Source organism: Oncorhynchus gorbuscha, linkage group LG10, assembly GCF_021184085.1.
Source record: "Oncorhynchus gorbuscha isolate QuinsamMale2020 ecotype Even-year linkage group LG10, OgorEven_v1.0, whole genome shotgun sequence".
NCBI lineage: Eukaryota > Metazoa > Chordata > Actinopteri > Salmoniformes > Salmonidae > Oncorhynchus > Oncorhynchus gorbuscha.
Genome location: NC_060182.1, coordinates 21,737,422 through 21,757,007, shown reverse-complemented (window position 1 = coordinate 21,757,007; position 19,586 = coordinate 21,737,422). Strand labels below are relative to the sequence as shown.

The 19,586-nt window shown below is 41.0% G+C and overlaps 1 protein-coding gene across 1 annotated transcript; it reads left to right on the top strand.

Annotated features, from left to right (window-relative positions):
* Window positions 1-1,829: 1,829 nt before the first annotated feature.
* LOC124045681 (synapsin-2-like) lies at window positions 1,830-19,196 on the top strand. Its single transcript, XM_046365196.1, has 11 exons — window positions 1,830-2,795; window positions 13,568-13,625; window positions 13,826-13,917; window positions 14,276-14,432; window positions 14,535-14,624; window positions 14,737-14,799; window positions 14,881-15,023; window positions 15,256-15,330; window positions 15,652-15,754; window positions 16,154-16,303; window positions 16,628-19,196. The coding sequence occupies exons 1-11, from the start codon at window positions 2,443-2,445 to the stop codon at window positions 16,754-16,756; spliced, it is 1,413 nt and encodes a 470-aa protein (XP_046221152.1). The 5' UTR covers window positions 1,830-2,442; the 3' UTR covers window positions 16,757-19,196.
* The last annotated feature ends 390 nt before the right edge of the window (window positions 19,197-19,586 follow it).

Below are 19,586 nucleotides of genomic sequence, written 5' to 3'. Positions count from 1 at the left end.
GGGAATGGGATCCTCGCTACAAAATAAACGGCAGGTGAAATATGATACCATAGGCCTATGGATCATTAGGCCTAATGATAGTGTATGTTTAACTAGAGATGTTGCATAAAGATGACTGGTTTATGTCTTAATGAGCGTGTTTATAATGAAGACATTAATTTAGAGACAAAACCTAGCGACCTTGTCAACAGGTTCGGACCTCTTGGTGTAATTGTTGACAGTCGCTGGACCTGGTTTTGAGTCCCGTTTAGGGCTACCCCACAAATTCGCTGTTGGTGTCAGAGGTGGGATAGTGCCTGTGAGGCCATCGGAGAGGCGTGTTCACGTGAGGGAATTGGTATGGAGACACTTTGGGACATGCAGTTCTGAAGGAAAGGGGTAATGTAGCAACTTTGTCATGAGGTTCGTAACCTCTTTGCATAACTGTTAAGGTTTTGGCTTGACAGTCACTGGACGCGGGTTCAAGTCCTGGTCGGGGCTACCCCCTGAATTTGCTAAAATATATTGTATAATGTTTGTAGGCTATGTGTTTATTGGGCTGGGATGATCATAATCATTTACTAGTGTTGTTTGTAGAAGTCTCTACCCTCACATCAACCACTGTGTTCCTCCTACTCATTAAGACATGTGTCCTTCCTTTCTGGATAAATTAGGTCTGACCACAATCTCTACAATTATCACCCTACCTGAGAGAATAGCAGATTTCTAATGCCAGTTTCCATGGAGATACATTTTCTGCAACTTGTTACAATGCGTTCTACACTTGGTGCAGCGTATAGCTTAGAGCTGTGGAGGAGCAGCATGACATTTAATGACATTGCCTGAGGGAAAGAGCACCTCTGAGGCCAATGTGTTAGGTGTGAGAACAAGATTCATGCCCTACTATAATAGTGACGTAAAATACAGTACAGCGTCATCATTAGTCTAGTGGTTTCCTTCGTATTTCACAGTACATCATTTGTCTGACAATGGCTTTTAAGGACGTTATCAAACACTCAAGACAGAGCAGGGAATTTATTATGATATCTCAAGTGAACAAGAAGCCTACATACAAATTAACACCGCAATATGTACAATTGATAAAATGGGTTACCAGCTAATACAGCAGTACCATACACATTTTTTATTGGAATCTAAGTCTTTTTAATTTGTGTATGCGAACCATTTGTATTTTTTATTAACTTTTGTCAAATAGTATTACAAATACAAATTAACACCGCAATATGTACAATTGATAAAATGGGTTACCAGCTAATACAGCAGTACCATACACATTTTTTATTGGAATCTAAGTCTTTTTAATTTGTGTATGCGAACCATTTGTATTTTTTATTAACTTTTGTCAAATAGTATTACAAATACAAATTAACACCGCAATATGTACAATTTGACTATACTAATTCATATTCTTTTACACCATCAAAGCCATAGAAAAGACTGATGATCAGTAGCCTATCTGTAAAAAATAATTAGAGAGCATGGTATTATGCGAATTAATCTAATGGAAGCAAGCGCAAAGCTCCGGCAATCATACATTGTGCAGACCTCTACACACCCACATTAAAAACCATGCTCGTCATGTGCAATAGTAAAGATAGGTAAATATTTCCAAAAATACTGTGTTTAAAACACCTCTAGTGGGAAATCCACATGGATGAATCAGAATGGCTGCATGGGATCTTTCCTCAGCTAAATTAGCTGCTTAACGGGGATGGGGAGGAATCCATCACATGGCAACGTGAAGGAGGGGGTTAACACTACAGCATGCGCTGGTGTCCCAGAGGACTGCTGCTGCCACTTGCCTGCCTCTCCTTCTGCAAGCCACACTGAGAGCAGACCAAACAGCCATTTTCTCTCTCCATTCTCATAACTTGTATTAGGCAAAGGCAACTGCGGACACAGAGATAACATAAGAAGAGAGAGGGTCAGGCTGTGTTGGAGGTTTCCTCTATATTACTACCTCGTGCATTTCCTTTAGAAACCTCTCTTCCCCTTTTTTTGCAGTGGTATGAAAAGACGTGATGCCTGTGAGGCAGTACATAATGGGGGAGGGGTATAGGAGGCAGACACGACACAATACGAATGAGTGGGAGTAGGGTGGAGAGAAGAGGGAGGGAGAGAGTGAGCATTTCTTGCAGTCGTTCAGGCCAGCAGAGAGGCATGCGATTGGCTGAGGGGGAGAATAGCGTCACGGCCACAGTGAGGGGAGCTCTGAGGATGCACGGCTGAGCTGGGAGGAAACATTACATTCACTGGGAGTTTGCATGGAGAAGAGCTGAGCCTTCAACCAGCTGCACCCTGGGAAGTGGCGCCTTCTGCAAATTAATCAGTCCCTCAGGTGACATCATTTGGCTTCTACCATTCCCCTAAGGACTCTTCACATCCAGCCCTCATTGATTCGTCTGTTCTGTCTGCTCTAACAGCCCTCCATCTTCTCCAGCCATGAACTACCTGCGCCGACGCCTCTCTGACAGCACCTTCATCTCCAACCTGCCCAATGGCTACATGACAGACCTCCAGAGGCCTGACCCTGCTCAGCCTCCACCCCCAGCTGCAGCAGGCCCAGCCAAGTCTCCCACGGCCGGGACTACGCCGCCCGCCATCTCCCCTACCCCCTCCCCTGCCCCAGAGAGGAAACCCCAGCAGTCCCAGTCCAGTGGGGCAGGCTTCTTCAGCTCCATCACCAACGTAGTCAAGCAGACTGCGGCCTCGGCAGGATTGGTGGAGCAGACCACGGTCACGACACCCAAGAAGTTTAAGATCCTCCTGGTCATCGACGAACCACAACAGGAGTGGTGAGGCAACATGCTGTGTCTTGCTGTAAAATGATGTAATGTAATTATGTGAATTATTGTGTTGATGTATGTGTTGTTTGTGTTCTGTAACATTGGAGCGGCTCTTGGCCAGGTCACTGGTGTGAAACTGATCATCTGCTCAGGTTCCTTCTTGAAAAGAGGAGCTCTCAGATGGTCCTGGCTTGTGGTAAAGAAAAGGTTCAAAAAACCTGTCAGCCAACCAGTATGGCGTCCAACTCCGCTTATAAGATTTGAACAGGTTACTGCTGTGGATGGTCTGATGCCAGTGCAGGTCGCTCTAATAACAAAACACAGATGCAGCTACTCAGGAGGAGACGAGGAAACAAAGTCCACTGACTCACCATGTTAATGACATTACAGCATCAGGGAGTCTTTTTATGGCTTGCCTCATCCAAATACGGTGGTTTCCTGCAGTAATTGACAGGCATTCAGGGGTTTATGCCCTTTTTGACATGATTGAAATTTCAAAATGACAGATTGGCCTTGCAGCAAGAGGAGAATTTTATATGTTTTGAGGATGTTTGACTTGGTATTCCAAGAAACCCATGTGAATTCTGCTGCTATTTTTAATATTAGGTCAGTTTCTTGCAACCACCTGTGAGCATGCGCCAGACTTAAACCCATTTAATTGATGAGTCTGATCAACCCAATGTACTCTAACATGGCTTTGCATCATTGTTGAGAAAGGCAATTTCATGATATTCAACAGCCAGTGAGAGCATGGGAAAATGCATGTGTGTTTTCTCTATTGAGTAAAGACTGCAGTGCTTTCCAGTCATCAGTGAGGTTTCCTTTCCCTTCCTGCTCAATGATAGGATCCCTGGTCACATGACCACCTGTCCACAATTACAGAGAGTCAATCCACAGAATTTATCTTTGGCCAATCATGCAAAGACAACACATGGCATCATTGGTGATACATAGACTAGTAGTAGCAATAGAAATGGAGCTAAAAGGGATGGTATGTGTGTGCTCTGTGTTACAATGCTAGTTCAGACGGACACCTCTCTTTAATGCTGTGTGTTGAGGAGGCAGGCAGGAGAGAAGGCAGATCATGACATGAATCCAAAGAGCTGATAGCATATATTAAAGGCCTAATGCAGCTGATTTTTGTGTCAATATCAAATCATTTCTGGACAACAATTAAGTACCTTGCTGTAATAGTTTTGCATTAAAATGGTCAAAAAGAAACAGAAATAGCTTCTTAGCAAAAATAATTGTTTCTCAAGTAAGAATTTTGCTAGAATGGTCTGGGATTGGTCTGAGTAAGGAGGGGGAGTGATATGTAATCAGAAAACTAGCTGTTATTGGCAGAGAGTTATGGAGCTCTCTTTGTTATTGGTCTATATAAACTTATACTGCCTGGTGATGTCACCAGTCAGGCCAAAACTCCACCCATGCAAACCCTGCAGATTTAGAAGTATGTTTCATCAGCTGTTGTACAATATGATACATAACACAGGAACACTGAATTCTGCACTGGGCCTTTAAAGGGATGGCACAGCAGCACTGACAGGTAGCTATTGCCTCACCTAAGAGCTACTTTACATCAAGCCTCTTTTTCCAATGTTCAGTAAAATGTATAGCAACTGCAGTGTTGTGAGTGAGAGGGTTTACTTATTATATACTATATGGTGGGAAGGCGGATTTATGCAGTAAGGAATTCTACAGAACCTTTCAGTGACAGACACAAACTTACATAACTGTCTGCACAGCATCCCACGCCAGACATCCTTCTTCATATCGCATATCCTGCTTTGAAGAGGTAATTGCGAGATATATTGTAGATAGTGGGCCTACATTATCACATAGCAGAGTCCTGAAGAAGGTAGCATGAAGATGTTTTTAGATTTTGTGATTCTTGCTATGTGTTTTGTCTTTCAAATTAACTAGATATATTTGCATCAGCTGATTTTCTTCAGACATGTGCAGCTATATACAGTGGTCTATATACAGTGGTCTGTATACAGTAGGCTATGTGCAGTAGGCTATATACAGTGGTCTATATACAGTGGTCTGTATACAGTAGGCTATGTGCAGTAGGCTATATACAGTGGTCTATATACAGTGGTCTGTATACAGTAGGCTATGTGCAGTAGGCTATATACAGTGGTCTATATACAGTGGTATATGTGCAGTAGGCTATATACAGTGTTCTATATACAATGGTCTATATGCAGATGGAAACTGTAGCCTGAGGGACACATCTGCATTTGGATGACATGTTGCTTTCTGGAGAGTGGCTATTCCAGGAGTCCTGTGTGTATGTATGATTAATCTCACCATGCAAAATGGCTGCTATCACAATAACAAAGGCAGAGTGGACAGATTCTGTTTATTGGCATATGGCATACTGCAGATGCATTTATGATGTTGATGTGTATGTTGAATCATTGCAAGCTCCTTTTAACAATAATGATCGCTATGCTTGCACTGCGGATATAGCCTAAGTAATGCTAGATATTTGAATACATCACGTCTGAGGGTGCCCATTAAGGTAATAGAAACCCAGATAAATCCTAGTAAGATCATACTCATGTCATTTTAAATGATGCCATGTCTTTTGGCTCCACATAACAGCAGACAGTCAACAACCTGAGAAGAAATGTAATCATTGTTTTCTTATGGGATATGGGAATGCATCTATAATCATTACATGTAATCATTGTTTTCTTATGGGATATGGGAATGCATCTATAATCATTAAATGTAATCATTGTTTTCTTATGGGATATGGGAATGCATCTATAATCATTAAATGTAATCATTGTTTTCTTATGGGATATGGGAATGCATCTATAATCATTAAATGTAATCATTGTTTTCTTATGGGATATGGGAATGCATCTATAATCATTACATGTAATCATTGTTTTCTTATGGGATATGGGAATGCATCTATAATCATTAAATGTAATCATTGTTTTCTTATGGGATATGGGAATGCACCTATAATCATTAAATGTAATCATTGTTTTCTTATGGGATATGGGAATGCATCTATAATCATTAAATGTAATCATTGTTTTCTTATGGGATATGGGAATGCATCTATAATCATTAAATGTAATCATTGTTTTCTTATGGGATATGGGAATGCACCTATAATCATTAAATGTAATCATTGTTTTCTTATGGGATATGGGAATGCATCTATAATCATTAAATGTAATCATTGTTTTCTTATGGGATATGGGAATGCATCTATAATCATTAAATGTACCTGGATTGTTTTTGGTCTAATACCACATACAGTAATGCGAATCATGACCGGACTATCTGCACTGACTCCATTTTGCACTGACTCTATGCACACTCACATGACTATCCACACACTCACACATACTTACACTAACATACACTTACATACACACACACACACATAACCCACACACATATACACATGCATTCAGATGCCACACACACGCACACACGCACACACGCACACACGCGCACGCACGCACGCACGCACGCACGCACACACACACACACACACACACACACACACACTTTCACACATGTACACATTCACTCATTATATACACCGCTGCTAATATGTTTTTTAAATATTATTATAATTGTTATTATTATTATCTATCCTGATGCCTAGTCACTTTACCCCTGCATTCATATACAGTACCTACCTCAAACACCTCATACCCTGACACATTGGTATGGCATTGGTACTCCCTGTATATAGCACCATTCTTGCATGTTTTTATTTCTCTTGTGTCTTTACTCAATTATTTTGAACACTGCATCGTTGGGAAAGAGCTTGTAATGAAACATTTCCCTGTAAGGTCTACACCTGTTGTATTCACCGCATGTGACAAATAGCATTTGATTTGACATCAAAAGACTGGAATTTATCAAAAGGTCAACAGTTATGGAAACATTGAAGACAGCTGAGTAAATTATGTTACCTTTCACAAATCATCTGTAGAGCCATCAGCTGAACGATCTCTCCAGCTAGGCATTTCATTGTTAGTCTACACTTGTTATTTATTAAGCGTGTGACGAATAATACAATTTGATTTGATTGATTTTGATTTGATTTGAAGCCTCACCTGGCATCGTTGGCTGTTTCCCTGTTTCATGTTTCCGCCACTAGAGAGACCTGCTACTAGCTCCCAATGCCTGCCTCAGGCTCAGCATCACGGCTACATTACATGTGTCTACAATAACAGTGAGTCAGTTCTGAGGCCCTCTGAACTTTTATACTCTTTGGGATTGGTGACAACAGCGATGTGTTCAACAATAAGAGAGCTAGCTAGGGAACGTTTGTCTCTGTCTGATTGCTCCATTGATTGTGTAATTTCTCTTTACACTTTGGCCTTTTAGCTTGCGGTTGTATTTCATAAGGATGAGCTGTTTCTGACTGTAGGGTTTTACATTTGTGTCGACATTAGCTTGTCTTTCAGCGCCCAATAAAATATATGTATTAGCATGTCTGGTGGTGATTCATTGTTCATTTAGTTTACTGATGTCACCATGAAGAGCATAGGCCCAATTACAGATATGGATGTGATGAATACGTAATCACGTAATTGTCTTTGAGTCTAGAATTCTGGAATACAGGATATTCTGTTTGAACAAGAATAGTATTTAACCCATAAAATGATCAGATATCTACGTCAGACAATATATTACAACTTTAGTGTTTCCAGCATCTCCTCTGTTTTCAGATCTGATCGTTTTTAGTCTGTAGGCCAACCTCATGTGATATCAACTCTGAACTCTTGGCTAAAGGGGGTTTGAGGGTTGTGTTTCAGTGTGGGATGGGCTGTTTCTGGGTCAGAAATGTTGTGCCCTGTGCAAGAGGTAAAGACAGAGGCTGACAAGCCGCAGTATAGTAGCCTTAGGACAGAGACTGAAATGGAATCTGACAGGAATACTTCAGACTCACACAACAGAAGGCTAAGCTAGGCTATGACCACTGGTTTCAGGCCTCAACACAAACCTGCTGCTGATTATTATGGTAGCAATGCGCTAACATCTTTCACAGTTTATCTCCTTATTATTATAGTTATGAATGTTGTTGCTGACAGTCCTTGTTTCTTGGCATTATCACTTCGGGGATTTAAGAAACCTTTTCTCCTACTCAACTATCTTAATAAGACTGTTGATTAGTTGTTGCTATGGAGAGCTAGACAAATTAACTTGCTAGAAACCAAACAGAGATGAAAACAGAATGTTCTGAAAATGTGATAAACTGGAGAATAGCACACTAGTATAATAACCAAAGCTTGCCTCAGTGACAGTGATTGTGCCAAATCATCCCTCCATTAGTGTGATTATATATTTAGCTAATCTAATGAAAATTGATTTAGAAGTAATTGCTCTAAGAATGGGTAAAATAATTCACAGTGTCAAGTTCTCTGTGAAAATGCCATTTGTCTTTCTGGGGCATAGCAACTGTGATATTCTAGCTTTTTTGTGAATACATCCTGGCTCCTGTAGTCATATGAAAAAAGGGCATTTTCTTCAGCATGATGACACTCTCCCACTGTGTACCACATATATTATGCTGTCCTTGTAGGAGAGATCATGGCTCTAGGACTGACCCCAGGCCTGTATATCAGATTGACCGTCTGACACTGCTGCCTTCAAATGCCTCTTATGCTAGCTTTACTTTTACATGAACTCCTCTTTCCATGTACGCCATGAAGTGTACAATTCCCTTGTCCAATTATGTATATCTGCATCTGCCTTCTATACATTTAACATGACGCCGTGAACGACTGTGTATGAAGGCAGTACCGTGGTGTCAGAGGTTGTCGAGCTGGAGTTGATCTGTCTAAGATGCACTTCAGCCAAGGGCCCAGGACAACACATTATCTGTTATTAAAGTGTTATCTAGGGAACAGTCTTCCTTTGTGAAACCCTGACAGAAATGGGACAGCACTCACTCACAGAATGGCTGCTCAGTGCAATATCATCCTGCCTCAGAAGGAAACATCAAACAAAGCAGCACTTCTATTCCCTAGCTGCTCTTTGCCTGCTACCTGTTGGAAGTGGCATGGCAATTTCCCCTCGACTGACAGACTTTCAAATAGCTTTAAGATTGCATACTCACTAGTGGTTCTATATTGACTTTGTGTGTTGTAGGAATGAAGCATGTAGGCGAGATCACCATTACCATTATGCTGGAAGTATCACAAATATGGCATGCTGAAGACGCCTCTTCAGATCTTATTGATATACTAGCATGGTGAGATGAGTTGGACTACTGCTTGAGCTTCTCTGTTTCTTAGGTTTGGAGATAACGTGGAATAAAAGTAATTTCCTGAAGTCAGAAATAAACACCGATATATAGGAGATTATAAACTGGGTTGTTCGAGCCCTGAATGCTGATTAGCTGAAAGCCGGGATATATCAGACTGTTTACCATGGGTATTATAAAACACATTTTTACTGGTCTAATTACGTTGGTAACAAGTTTATAATAGCAATATGGCAACTCAGGGGTTTAAAGTATATGGTCAATATACCACGGCTAAGTGCTGTATCTAGGCACTCGGCGTTGGGTCGTCCATAAGATCAGCCCTTATCTGTGGTATATTTGCCATATACCACACTCACTCAGACCTTATTGCTCAATTAGAGTGGCAATCAGGAATAGAAGCTTCCCCTAACCTTTGATAAAGGATCAGATGGTTACAGTTAGGATTGGGTCTGTTTTGTGACAGGAATGCTGTGCTATACATCACAAGGTGGACAAGGACAGATGGAACTGTCTCACTTATCAGACAAGTGTCAGAGGTTTGCTCTTGCCTCTTACAGTAGAGAGGCTACATTACTCATTCACTCAGTGTCGTAAAGTGGAGGTCACATACTGACTAGGAAAATTAAGACAAAATAGGCCTGTTAGTCAGAGTTTGCCTTTGTTTGACATATTCATCTAAAACAACTAATCAACAAAGGCAGTTAGTCCCAGCCGCTCTGTCGTCCTGCCCAGCCCTCTCTCTCTCTCTCTCTCTCTCTCTCACACTCATAATCGTTAAAAGTCTATCTAATTAACATAACACAAAAATCCCCATAAAAATCTGTCAATTTAAGACAGAGATGTTTTTTTGCATGGGCTGCGTCTCAATCCACTGTATGCGCCTGTGTCGGCCTTCCGCATTTGGGGTGGAACGTGGCAGAGCTACAGCGCTGTTTGTAAGACCAGGAGACGTCCCGGAAATGGGTCTTTTCACGAAAACATCTGTAGCGTCCGAACTCATATGACGACTCAATGAAAAGACGATACTTTTACGAACGCGATGGTGCTTCTCCGTTTTGCTCTACGACCCCCACAAGCTCAACAGGACCCGTCTGAAGCCGGTACCACAGATCTGTGTATGGAGGTAGTTTGTACCAACAAAAAATGGGATAAATATGTGTCCAAAAAAGATAACATATCCTGAGCTTTCCTATACTGTAGATATAGGAAAGAGACTTTAAAACCTTATTCCTTATGATTTATTTTTTGACTGTCTATTTTGCCATTTCTGAATGTGTTATTCAATGTGTGTCTATGGGCCTTAGTAGTAAAGGCCACATTCAATATTTAATCAAATCAATATTGATTTTTTATATAACTACAGGGGTCCTAAAATTCTACATCAAATAGCTAAATGATCCTGTCATGTTTTGTTATATATTGTCATGTCTTGTCCTTGTGCTTCCCCTTCTGTTCGTTTCCCCCTGCTGGTCTTATTAGGTTCTTTCCCTCTTTCTATCCCTCTCTCTCCCCCTCCCTCTCTCCCTCTCTCTCTCTCTCTATCGTTCCGTTCCTGCTCCCAGCTGTTCCTCATTCTCCTAACTACCTCATTTACTCTTTCACACCTGTCCCCTATTTTGCCCTCTGATTAGAGTCCCTATTTCTCCCTCTGTTTTCCGCTTCTGTCCTTGTCGGATCATTGTTTGATGTTTGCTGTGCTGTGTTCTTGTTCCGTCGTGTTTTTGCCTTCTTCAGATGCTGCGTGTGAGCAGGTGTCTATGTCAGCTACGGCCTGTGCCTTCCCGAAGCGACCTGCAGTCTGTGGTCGCGTCTCCAGTCGTTCCTCTCTACTGACGAGAGGATTTCAGTTTTCCTGTTTGTATTTTCCTGAGATAATTTCCAGGATTATCGTTTTTGTTAAAGACTGGAATAAAGACTCTGTTTCTGTTAAGTCGCTTTTGGGTCCTCATTCACCAGCATAACAGATCCATGGTATGACCATCTTAAAATAATTCCATATGTTAGCTTCGTAGCTGCTACCCCTCCACTCACTCACTCACTCAGTCTTTTCTGTCCCGTCTTGGACTTGGGCATAGATCATTTGAGTATTATAGCTATTACAGGACATTGGTATGCACCATTTGTTTTTTATTGTCCTTACGAATGCTTCTTCACATAATACGTTCCTTAATACTTAAAGGGTAGATGGTAATTATACATTCATAGGACTATAATGGATGGCTGGATAAAAGCTCTCACAGACAGGAGGCATTACTTGAGCTGTGCTCCTCTAACTGGAGTGAACTAATACTCGTCAGTAGCTGCATCAGACTGTCCTCTTCTAGAGGACAAAGCTCAACCTTCATCACAATATCATCCTCCTTCCTCTATCTAGATCTCTAACTACTCATCACTATGGGAACCACACTGATTTATAAATAATGTAAAAATGTCTCTACCTACAGAGCTGAGCACAGATCATTTTCCAGACATTTTACATGGATCACTGTGAAATATCTAGCCACTGTATTGCTGTTATTGATAGAGACATTATGCTCCTACACAAGTGGCATGTACTTCATTCAATGCAGGAAGGTGTTATTCGCATGTGCAGTGGTCAGGGTGGTCAGGGTGGTCAGGGTGGTCAGGGTTTAATCATCTCTGCGTCAATGCATAGGCCCATGTAAAGTAACCAGCTGCTGTTGGAACCTGGGCCTCCTGGTCGCAATAAAACGGTGTTAACTTGCTGCGCTAAATCCAAAGCATTAGCTAGGGAAACCAATGCAGGTATTCAGGAGTCAGCAATGGTTATTCATCATCTGAGTGTGATTCTGAACCCCCTCCGCTATCCACATACATTCAGTACATCCTCCACAAGTAGGAACTGAATCAGGGAGACAGTCGTGACACCGATTCCTTACACCAACACTGACCTATCTAAAATGTCAGACATTGTCATTGTGGTTCTGTCTCTGAGTCGTGTCTTTGGCTGCACCACATATATCCATGTATCCTAACACAGATCAACGACAGGCTTTTCATTCCCCGTGTCTCTGCTGCTGTGACTCGTATTCAGATGATTGTTTTCCTCCACAGCCTCAGATAAATCCCCGACTCAAATTAGATCAGCAATAAATTATTCAGCCAGTCCTCACTAGGGTGTGTTGGACATACGGTACTGACGTGAAACAAACAAGTAGCAGATATATCAAATCATTATTCCCATTGTATTTTTCTTCTGCTAGTAGACTTTGCTGCACACTGCTATGTGTCATTTCAATAGTAAGTGGAAATATGCTGCTCATTGAAACCTTGTATGGCTCTACTTTAGGCCTAATTGCATCACATTTAGGTTACTTTGGCCATTGAACTATACCGCAACATTTTAGAGAAGGTTTGTCATAAGACTATTTAGGTTTTTAGACCTCCATAGAGAATAGCCATTTTGTAACCTTTAGTGGAGGAATATCCCATTGAAATCTGTACACTACTCTACAGCACGGTTCCAGTTGAGGTTTTGGCCGTTGAAAAGCTTGACATAGTTCATTGGCTAGGAGCAACACCGTGGCAACATTGAGGAGAGGAGAGGCAATGCTTTCAACAGTCCCCTGACACTTAGTTTGTTCCAGGTCACTAAGATTGTCTCCATTGATGAACCTCCCTTCTCGTCGCTCATCACTTTAAGAGCACGGCGAAGGTCTCCTCTCTTTGTCTGTGGGGCGGCAGGGTAGCCTAGTGGCGTTGGACTAGTAACCGGAAGGTTGCAAGTTCAAACCCCCGAGCTGACAATGTACAAATCTGTCGTTCTGCCCCTGAACAGGCAGTAAACCACTGTTCCACTGTTCCTAGGCCATCATTGAAAATAAGAATTTGTTCTTAACTGACTTAAATAAATAAATCAATAAGAAAATCTATAAATGCACTGTGTGTGGGTTCAATAATGGCCAGCCTGCCTGTCTGCAGGGAATGAGTGCCAGTACCTCTGTATAGACATAGCTCGATGCTAAGCGGATATTAACATGCACTCAGTAGACTAAGATCCACCAGACTAAGATCCACCAAACAAACACTTTTTTCATCCATTTTATGGAATTATAAAATGTATCTCGTTCCGAGGGCTTTTGACTACAATGCACCATTCAGTAACGATCCACTAGATGGAAGCAAACGCTGCAACACGGGGGACTACTTACATTTCAGAAAGGACAAAAACAAATCAGAACATAAAGTGATTAGTAGTGAATATGTCACTACCTTGACTTTATCACTTTAACAATTCTCCATGACATGTTTATCTGAGGGGAATATGTCACAAGACAGAATGTTTGGGTAATGGTGTGGTGTGTATTTAAAGTCTTTGCTCCATAAAATCCATATTGATGCATTTTAAAGTCAATGAAGTGTCTTATTCAATATTTGTGATTGTAAATTGATGGTAGGCGTTCACAGAGGAACGTGATCACAAGGACTCAATAGCAGAAGGATCTATCAGTGTTATCTCATCATGTCCTCTAAAGGTTCATCAATTCTCTTCCCTGTTGCCTAGGGCCAAACTCTTCAGAGGGAAGAAAGTACACAGAGATTATGACATCAAAGTCGAACAGGTAAGCCTCATTTGGCAAATTGCATCGATTTACTTTTGGCACCTGTCTCAGATAGAGTTGTCTACATAGACACTTTTATTCCATTGCAGCCAATACATATATAGCTCCACCCACCAGCCTCCTCTGATCTGTGCTGTATTCATAACTATTGATATACGTTCAGTTAATCAGATGGATCTGTATGTTTTTCTACCATGCAGGCTGAGTTCAGTGAGATCAACGTCATAGCTCACTCCAACGGGTCCTGTAATGTGGACATGCAGGTTCTGAGGAACGGTACCAGGGTGGCCAGGTGAGACACGTGCAGATGCGCACACACACACACACACACACACACACACACACACACACACACACACACACACACACACACACACACACACACACACACACACACACACACACACACACACACACACACACACACACACACACACACACACACACACACACACACACACACACACACACACACACACACACCACAAAATCATTAGCACTTCACCAGTGCCCTTATAGACAATTTTCCATAAGCAACACACTCAATACTCCAACATGGAATCTGAAAATGTGCCATGGTTCACTTTACATGTGAAGGTCAACCCAGTTTTAATTTCTCTCTGAAGCATCTGTGTATTTATGTTTTACAGGTCATTCAAGCCTGACTTTGTCCTCATCCGCCAACACGCCTTCAGTATGACCCAGAACGAGGACTTCCGTAACATGATCATTGGTCTGCAGTATGGGGGCATCCCCAGTATCAACTCCCTGGAGTCCATCTACAACCTGTGTGACAAGCCCTGGGCGGTAGGCAGACAGAAGGCTGGCTGCGTGCAATGCGTGAGACTTGTTTATTTGTGTCTTAAGTCAGTGGCATAACTTCACTAATGGATGTCTGTTTGTCTCTAGTTTGCACAGCTAATAAGCACCTACAGGAAGCTTGGTGCAGAGAAGTTCCCTCTGATCGAACAGACCTTCTATCCCAACTACAAGGAGATGGTAAGAACGTAATCATGTCTTCTGAAATGTAGCCTTTAATGTGGACTTGTTTTTCTTCATTGTATCATGAAACCAGGCATAAAACAATCATGTCTGACGGTTTATCACTCAGGTTACCATGCCAACGTTTCCTGTAGTTGTGAAAATTGGACACGCTCACTCGGGAGTAGGAAAGGTAATAATGTTATTAAGGCTTGATGTTGTTATTCTGTAGACTGTGGGGCTGCTAGTGGAAGGTGGTGTGTGTTGTGTCCAGGTGAAGGTGGATAACCACAGTAAGTTCCAGGACATAGTCAGTGTGGTGGCTCTCACCCAGACCTACACCACCACAGAGCCCCTCATCGACTCCAAGTACGACATCAGAATTCAGAAGATTGGCAATGACTACAAGGCTTACATGTACGTACTATTCCCCATTTTGTATTCATGATTATTCCTCTGTTGTAAGCAAATGTAAACATCTGGGAACCTTTAAATGTTCCACATTTAGCATAAGGATCTGACTTTTTTTCCAATAATCCAGAAGTGTAATCGAATTAATCCAAGACTATTGAATTTGTGAATCCTTGAATTAACAATCATCAGGGACTTTAATATGTTTACCATTTGTATAATGTCTCATACGTTATAGGAGGACCTCAATCTCTGGCAACTGGAAGAGCAACACAGGCTCAGCCATGTTGGAACAAGTGGCCATGACTGACAGGTATGAGTCCTTAACAGCATCACTGACAATGCTTCCGTTCTAAAAGGACAAGACAAGGGAATCTCAGACAATGGCCTGTCTCATTACCAAAGTCAATTATCATTCATGTAGCTCATTATGCAACAATGTAAATGGCTGTATTGATACAAGTTAGCACTCTGTACTGTGTTCTCTCTGAATGATACAAAATTGATAAGCAATTTGAGTAATTATACTCCTACATGCAAATTATCTCTATTAAATAGCATCACACTTCTCCTTGACTGTGACACTATGTAAGACCACTTAGTGTCAGATCTGTACTCCTTGGCCTGTGTTCAGGTACAAGCTGTGGGTTGACACCTGCTCAGAGATCTTCGGAGGGTTGGATATCTGTGCTGTCAAAGCCATTCATGGAAAGGATGCGAAAGATTACATCACTGAGGTAGGTGTTCCCTAGTAAGTGTAACATTCACAGCTCCTGAAATATTGCAGGAATTTTTATGATTAATTATTTAATTATTCAGCTGCTCTCAACATCCTGAGGCAGTTCTCTTATTAAATATTTTGAAATATTCAACATCTTCGTTAACCAATGTATTGATGTATTCCATATCCTTGTTAGGTCGCTATCTGGTTGTTATGGGAACAGCAGCCTAGAAATGTTTCACAGATGGCACAACTGTTGAGAACATGGGATGGTATCCAAACATAGTTCCGAACCATTCAGTTAAACCTTCACTTTAACCAAATGTGATTCACCATCTACTGTCCTTCCTCCATAACCTACTCCACGTCCATCTTCTTTTCCTCTGGTAGTATTACCATCTTCCGTGTGTGTCAGGTGGTGGGGTCGTCCATGTCGCTGGTAGGAGAGCATCAGGCAGAGGACAGGCAGCTCATCACTGACATGGTGATAGCCAAGATGAACCAGGCAGTAGGACGGACACCCGCGGGGTCCTCTAACAGACCAACCACCATGCAGCCATCACAGGTATGGTGCAGTTGGCTACGTACACCACTGTATGGGAATATGATCAGTCATGGTCTCACAGGCTTTTAGGAAATCCTGTTTGAGAGCCTTCACCTGTATTACAGTTCAGTGTATAACATCCATATTACTGTGTCTTAGTAACTACTGTATAGCTACATTTGTTTATAGCCTTTGTGTATTGTCAGATTTGTATAAAACCAACATTGGATCCATATTCTTGTTTGAAAAGTACATTGTTTAAAGCAGTATGAAAACAGAACTGTGTCATAAGGACATTTAACTGTAGTGTCTCTGGGAGTATCACTTAGTTTTATGTGTTTGCAGAGTGGTGGCCAGAAGGACCTGGTGGTTGATCCCAAGACTGGCGCTACACGCCCGCCTCAAGGTTGTCTGCAGTACATTCTCGACTGTAATGGCGTTGCAGTGGGGCCAAAACCCGTCCAGGCCAACTAATTAGCCCGCCAGAGAGGAAGTCTATGTAATATTGAAATGATGATGACGTACATTAGCTGAACACAAAGCAGAGAGGAGGGGAGGGGGTTGGGGAGAGACGGTAGACGGACTGAGATGTGGCTGGTGTTAGTTTGGTCCAGAATGTACTGCTGGCATGGACAGTGTTTCTCCTCTATGCAGTGTCAAGATGTACTGTCCACGTGTTTCCCTGTTGATTTAGTGTGCTTGTAACGGTCGCCTCTGTTTCTCTGTAGCCGTGGTTTTCTTTGGGGCTGTTGTTGACAGTGTAATAAGCAGATTGTGCCTACACTGAGTCCAGTGCTGCTGTGTGTGCCCAATGTTTCATTCAGTCCTCATTCATAATCTGACCTCCCTCTAAACCCCCCTGTTTATTTCTCCATTTTGGTGTGTACTTTTAGATATTGTCAAACTGGTTTATCGTGCAGTTTGACGTTTGTGTATATGTCAATATGTAAATGTGTGTGCGTATGACTGTATTGGTGATTATTTTCATACATGTACTAATATAATAGGTATTTCTTTTTGGTTTTGCATGAATGATACGAAGGAAGGTAACAGTATGTTTTTAAATGTCAGATGATCAATCAGGATGTTTCTTTAGTGACATCACTGGTATAGTTCCAAACTACTGTCCCTGTGATTTATGCATTGTGAATGTGTCATAATATGGAATACATATTGTATAAGTTCTACATAAACAACCAAGTGTTAGTGCTAAGGAAGCTGATGAGCACACCAATACATACAGCCAGATCACATCTAAGTAGACCTTCATTGATCAAAGGGAGGTTCGAGACATGAAACGTAGTTGCTGTTCCTTTATCCATTATTAGCAGATAGACTACCCATACTATGCTCAGTGAAGGTTGCTATTCAACCGACTCCTAGCAAGACAGTTCTTTGACAGTTTTATAAACTGTCTCTATGCACAGAACACAGCCATAGATGTCTTCATGTGTATGAGGACAAACATATTAGATAACTTACAAAATTACAATAGACTACTCTAGCTTTTGAGAGAAAATAAATATTTGACTTTTGTTATCACTCAGCACTTCTAATCACAGTCCCCCACTGTAAATATATGGGATTGGTTTGTGGCAGCTGCAGTTGGATCAGGAAAGAGGAGAGCTTGTGGTAGAGTTAGAGAGTAACTGTGATAGTAGAATGCTCTCATTAAGATTTATTAACAGAATGACTCTAGAGGTGTGTCCATTATCTAATAAGATTACAGTAATAACCATTTCCTCTTAGGCCTATGATGCATGTGTTTGTGATATTTCAGGAAGTGAAGTAATCCAATTAGTCCTGTCACTTTCAATTATGTTGTCAAGTAGAAAAACTCAATTGTGCTTCAGTAAAATAGTCAAGGTTTTACATAATATATTTAAATGCCTAGGTATAAGGTTTCTGATATCACCATACACATACCGTCCAGGCTTAATATCAATGACCGTAGTGGCGTTGCCATGATGATGGTGATGCTGCTGTGTATTGCAGTGATGATATGCGTGGAGTTATGCTTATGTTACTGCCATTTAAAGATTCTTTGACATATTTGCCTTATCATACTCATACTGAGTTAATGGAGAGTGCAATATATATATATGTTTTTAACTTTATATTCTTTATATTTTTAGTACCAGATCTTCTACCATAATCTATTCATAGAGCTATATTCACAAGTGGGATGCAAACATTTTCCCAAAGCTAACACGGTTGTAAGTGAAAAACACTTGCATTAAGTAGTAATATAATAATAATAATAATAATAATAATAATAATAATAATAGTTATTAGAAGCCATGCATGTGTCCTATTTGGTGAAACTAAGAATACATCTACATCAAGATAATTGTAAATGTGTGTCCCATTCTAAAACACTTTGTTACTAACAGAATTGTACAAACAAACTATGTTTGGCAAGCTCAGTGTGCAAGTTCTTTTTCCTAGGTGTATGAAATAACATTGTGTCTGTGCAGATAGCCTAACCCAGTGAGTAACCCTGTAAAAGCCTTGCCTGTGGCTTTATGGTTTTGTGTTTTGATTTGTGGAGTAAAATGCCATGACGCTCTATCCATCTACAAAAGTGAGGATGGAGCGGCGCCACCAAGGTCCTTAATAGTTGCATAGTGACATAGTTGTTGTGTAATTGATTGATTTAAAGGAGTTATTGTCGGGGGAAATTCAAAATCAGCCTTCCTGCCCAGGTGAAAATCCTTTACTAGTTGAGATTTTCATACCTGCAGGGTTGCATCTATTTGGGACCAGGGTTGCTACTACCTGTTAAGTGTGCACTCTTGGAACTAGTGTTGAACTGTTTGAAAAAGTCCAGTACAGATAACAATATATTATAGATACATACCACACGTTGATATTTTCCCCTTGTCATTGGCAATAAAGCTTCCTTTGCAATATATGTTCAGTCTGTTTTGCCGCATTTGTTATGGTTGTATAAACAAAACTAGGCCTATATCAACGAGCAAATCAGCCTATATTGTGTCACTATGTACAGTATATATATTGGAAAGGGAGACTCCTTTAAAATATCAGTTTATAGAAAGATATGTGGAGCAAGAAGACCAACAAACACAGGCGAAGAAAGGCCTACTAATGGTAGTCAAAGTATGTATTTATCATATTATTAATGTTTGGAAAACCAAATAAATGAGCAAACATATGGTTTTGTCAAAACCCCTCCATCTATACCCTCATGAAGCATGTGCACCCCACATTGCATTGCTTCTAATGCATGACAGATATCTGCATTATTGTAATATCATATCCTCCCTGCTTTGTGTTTCTTTAT

Bases quoted from the DNA above. Each gene is read 5' to 3' on its own strand.
- LOC124045681 (XM_046365196.1), top strand. From the start codon at position 2,443: ATGAACTACCTGCGCCGACGCCTCTCTGACAGCACCTTCATCTCCAAC. The intron at 15,331-15,651 runs GTATGAGTCCTT...GCCTGTGTTCAG, and splicing joins CAAGTGGCCATGACTGACAG to GTACAAGCTGTGGGTTGACA. The intron at 16,304-16,627 runs GTATGGTGCAGT...ATGTGTTTGCAG, and splicing joins CCACCATGCAGCCATCACAG to AGTGGTGGCCAGAAGGACCT.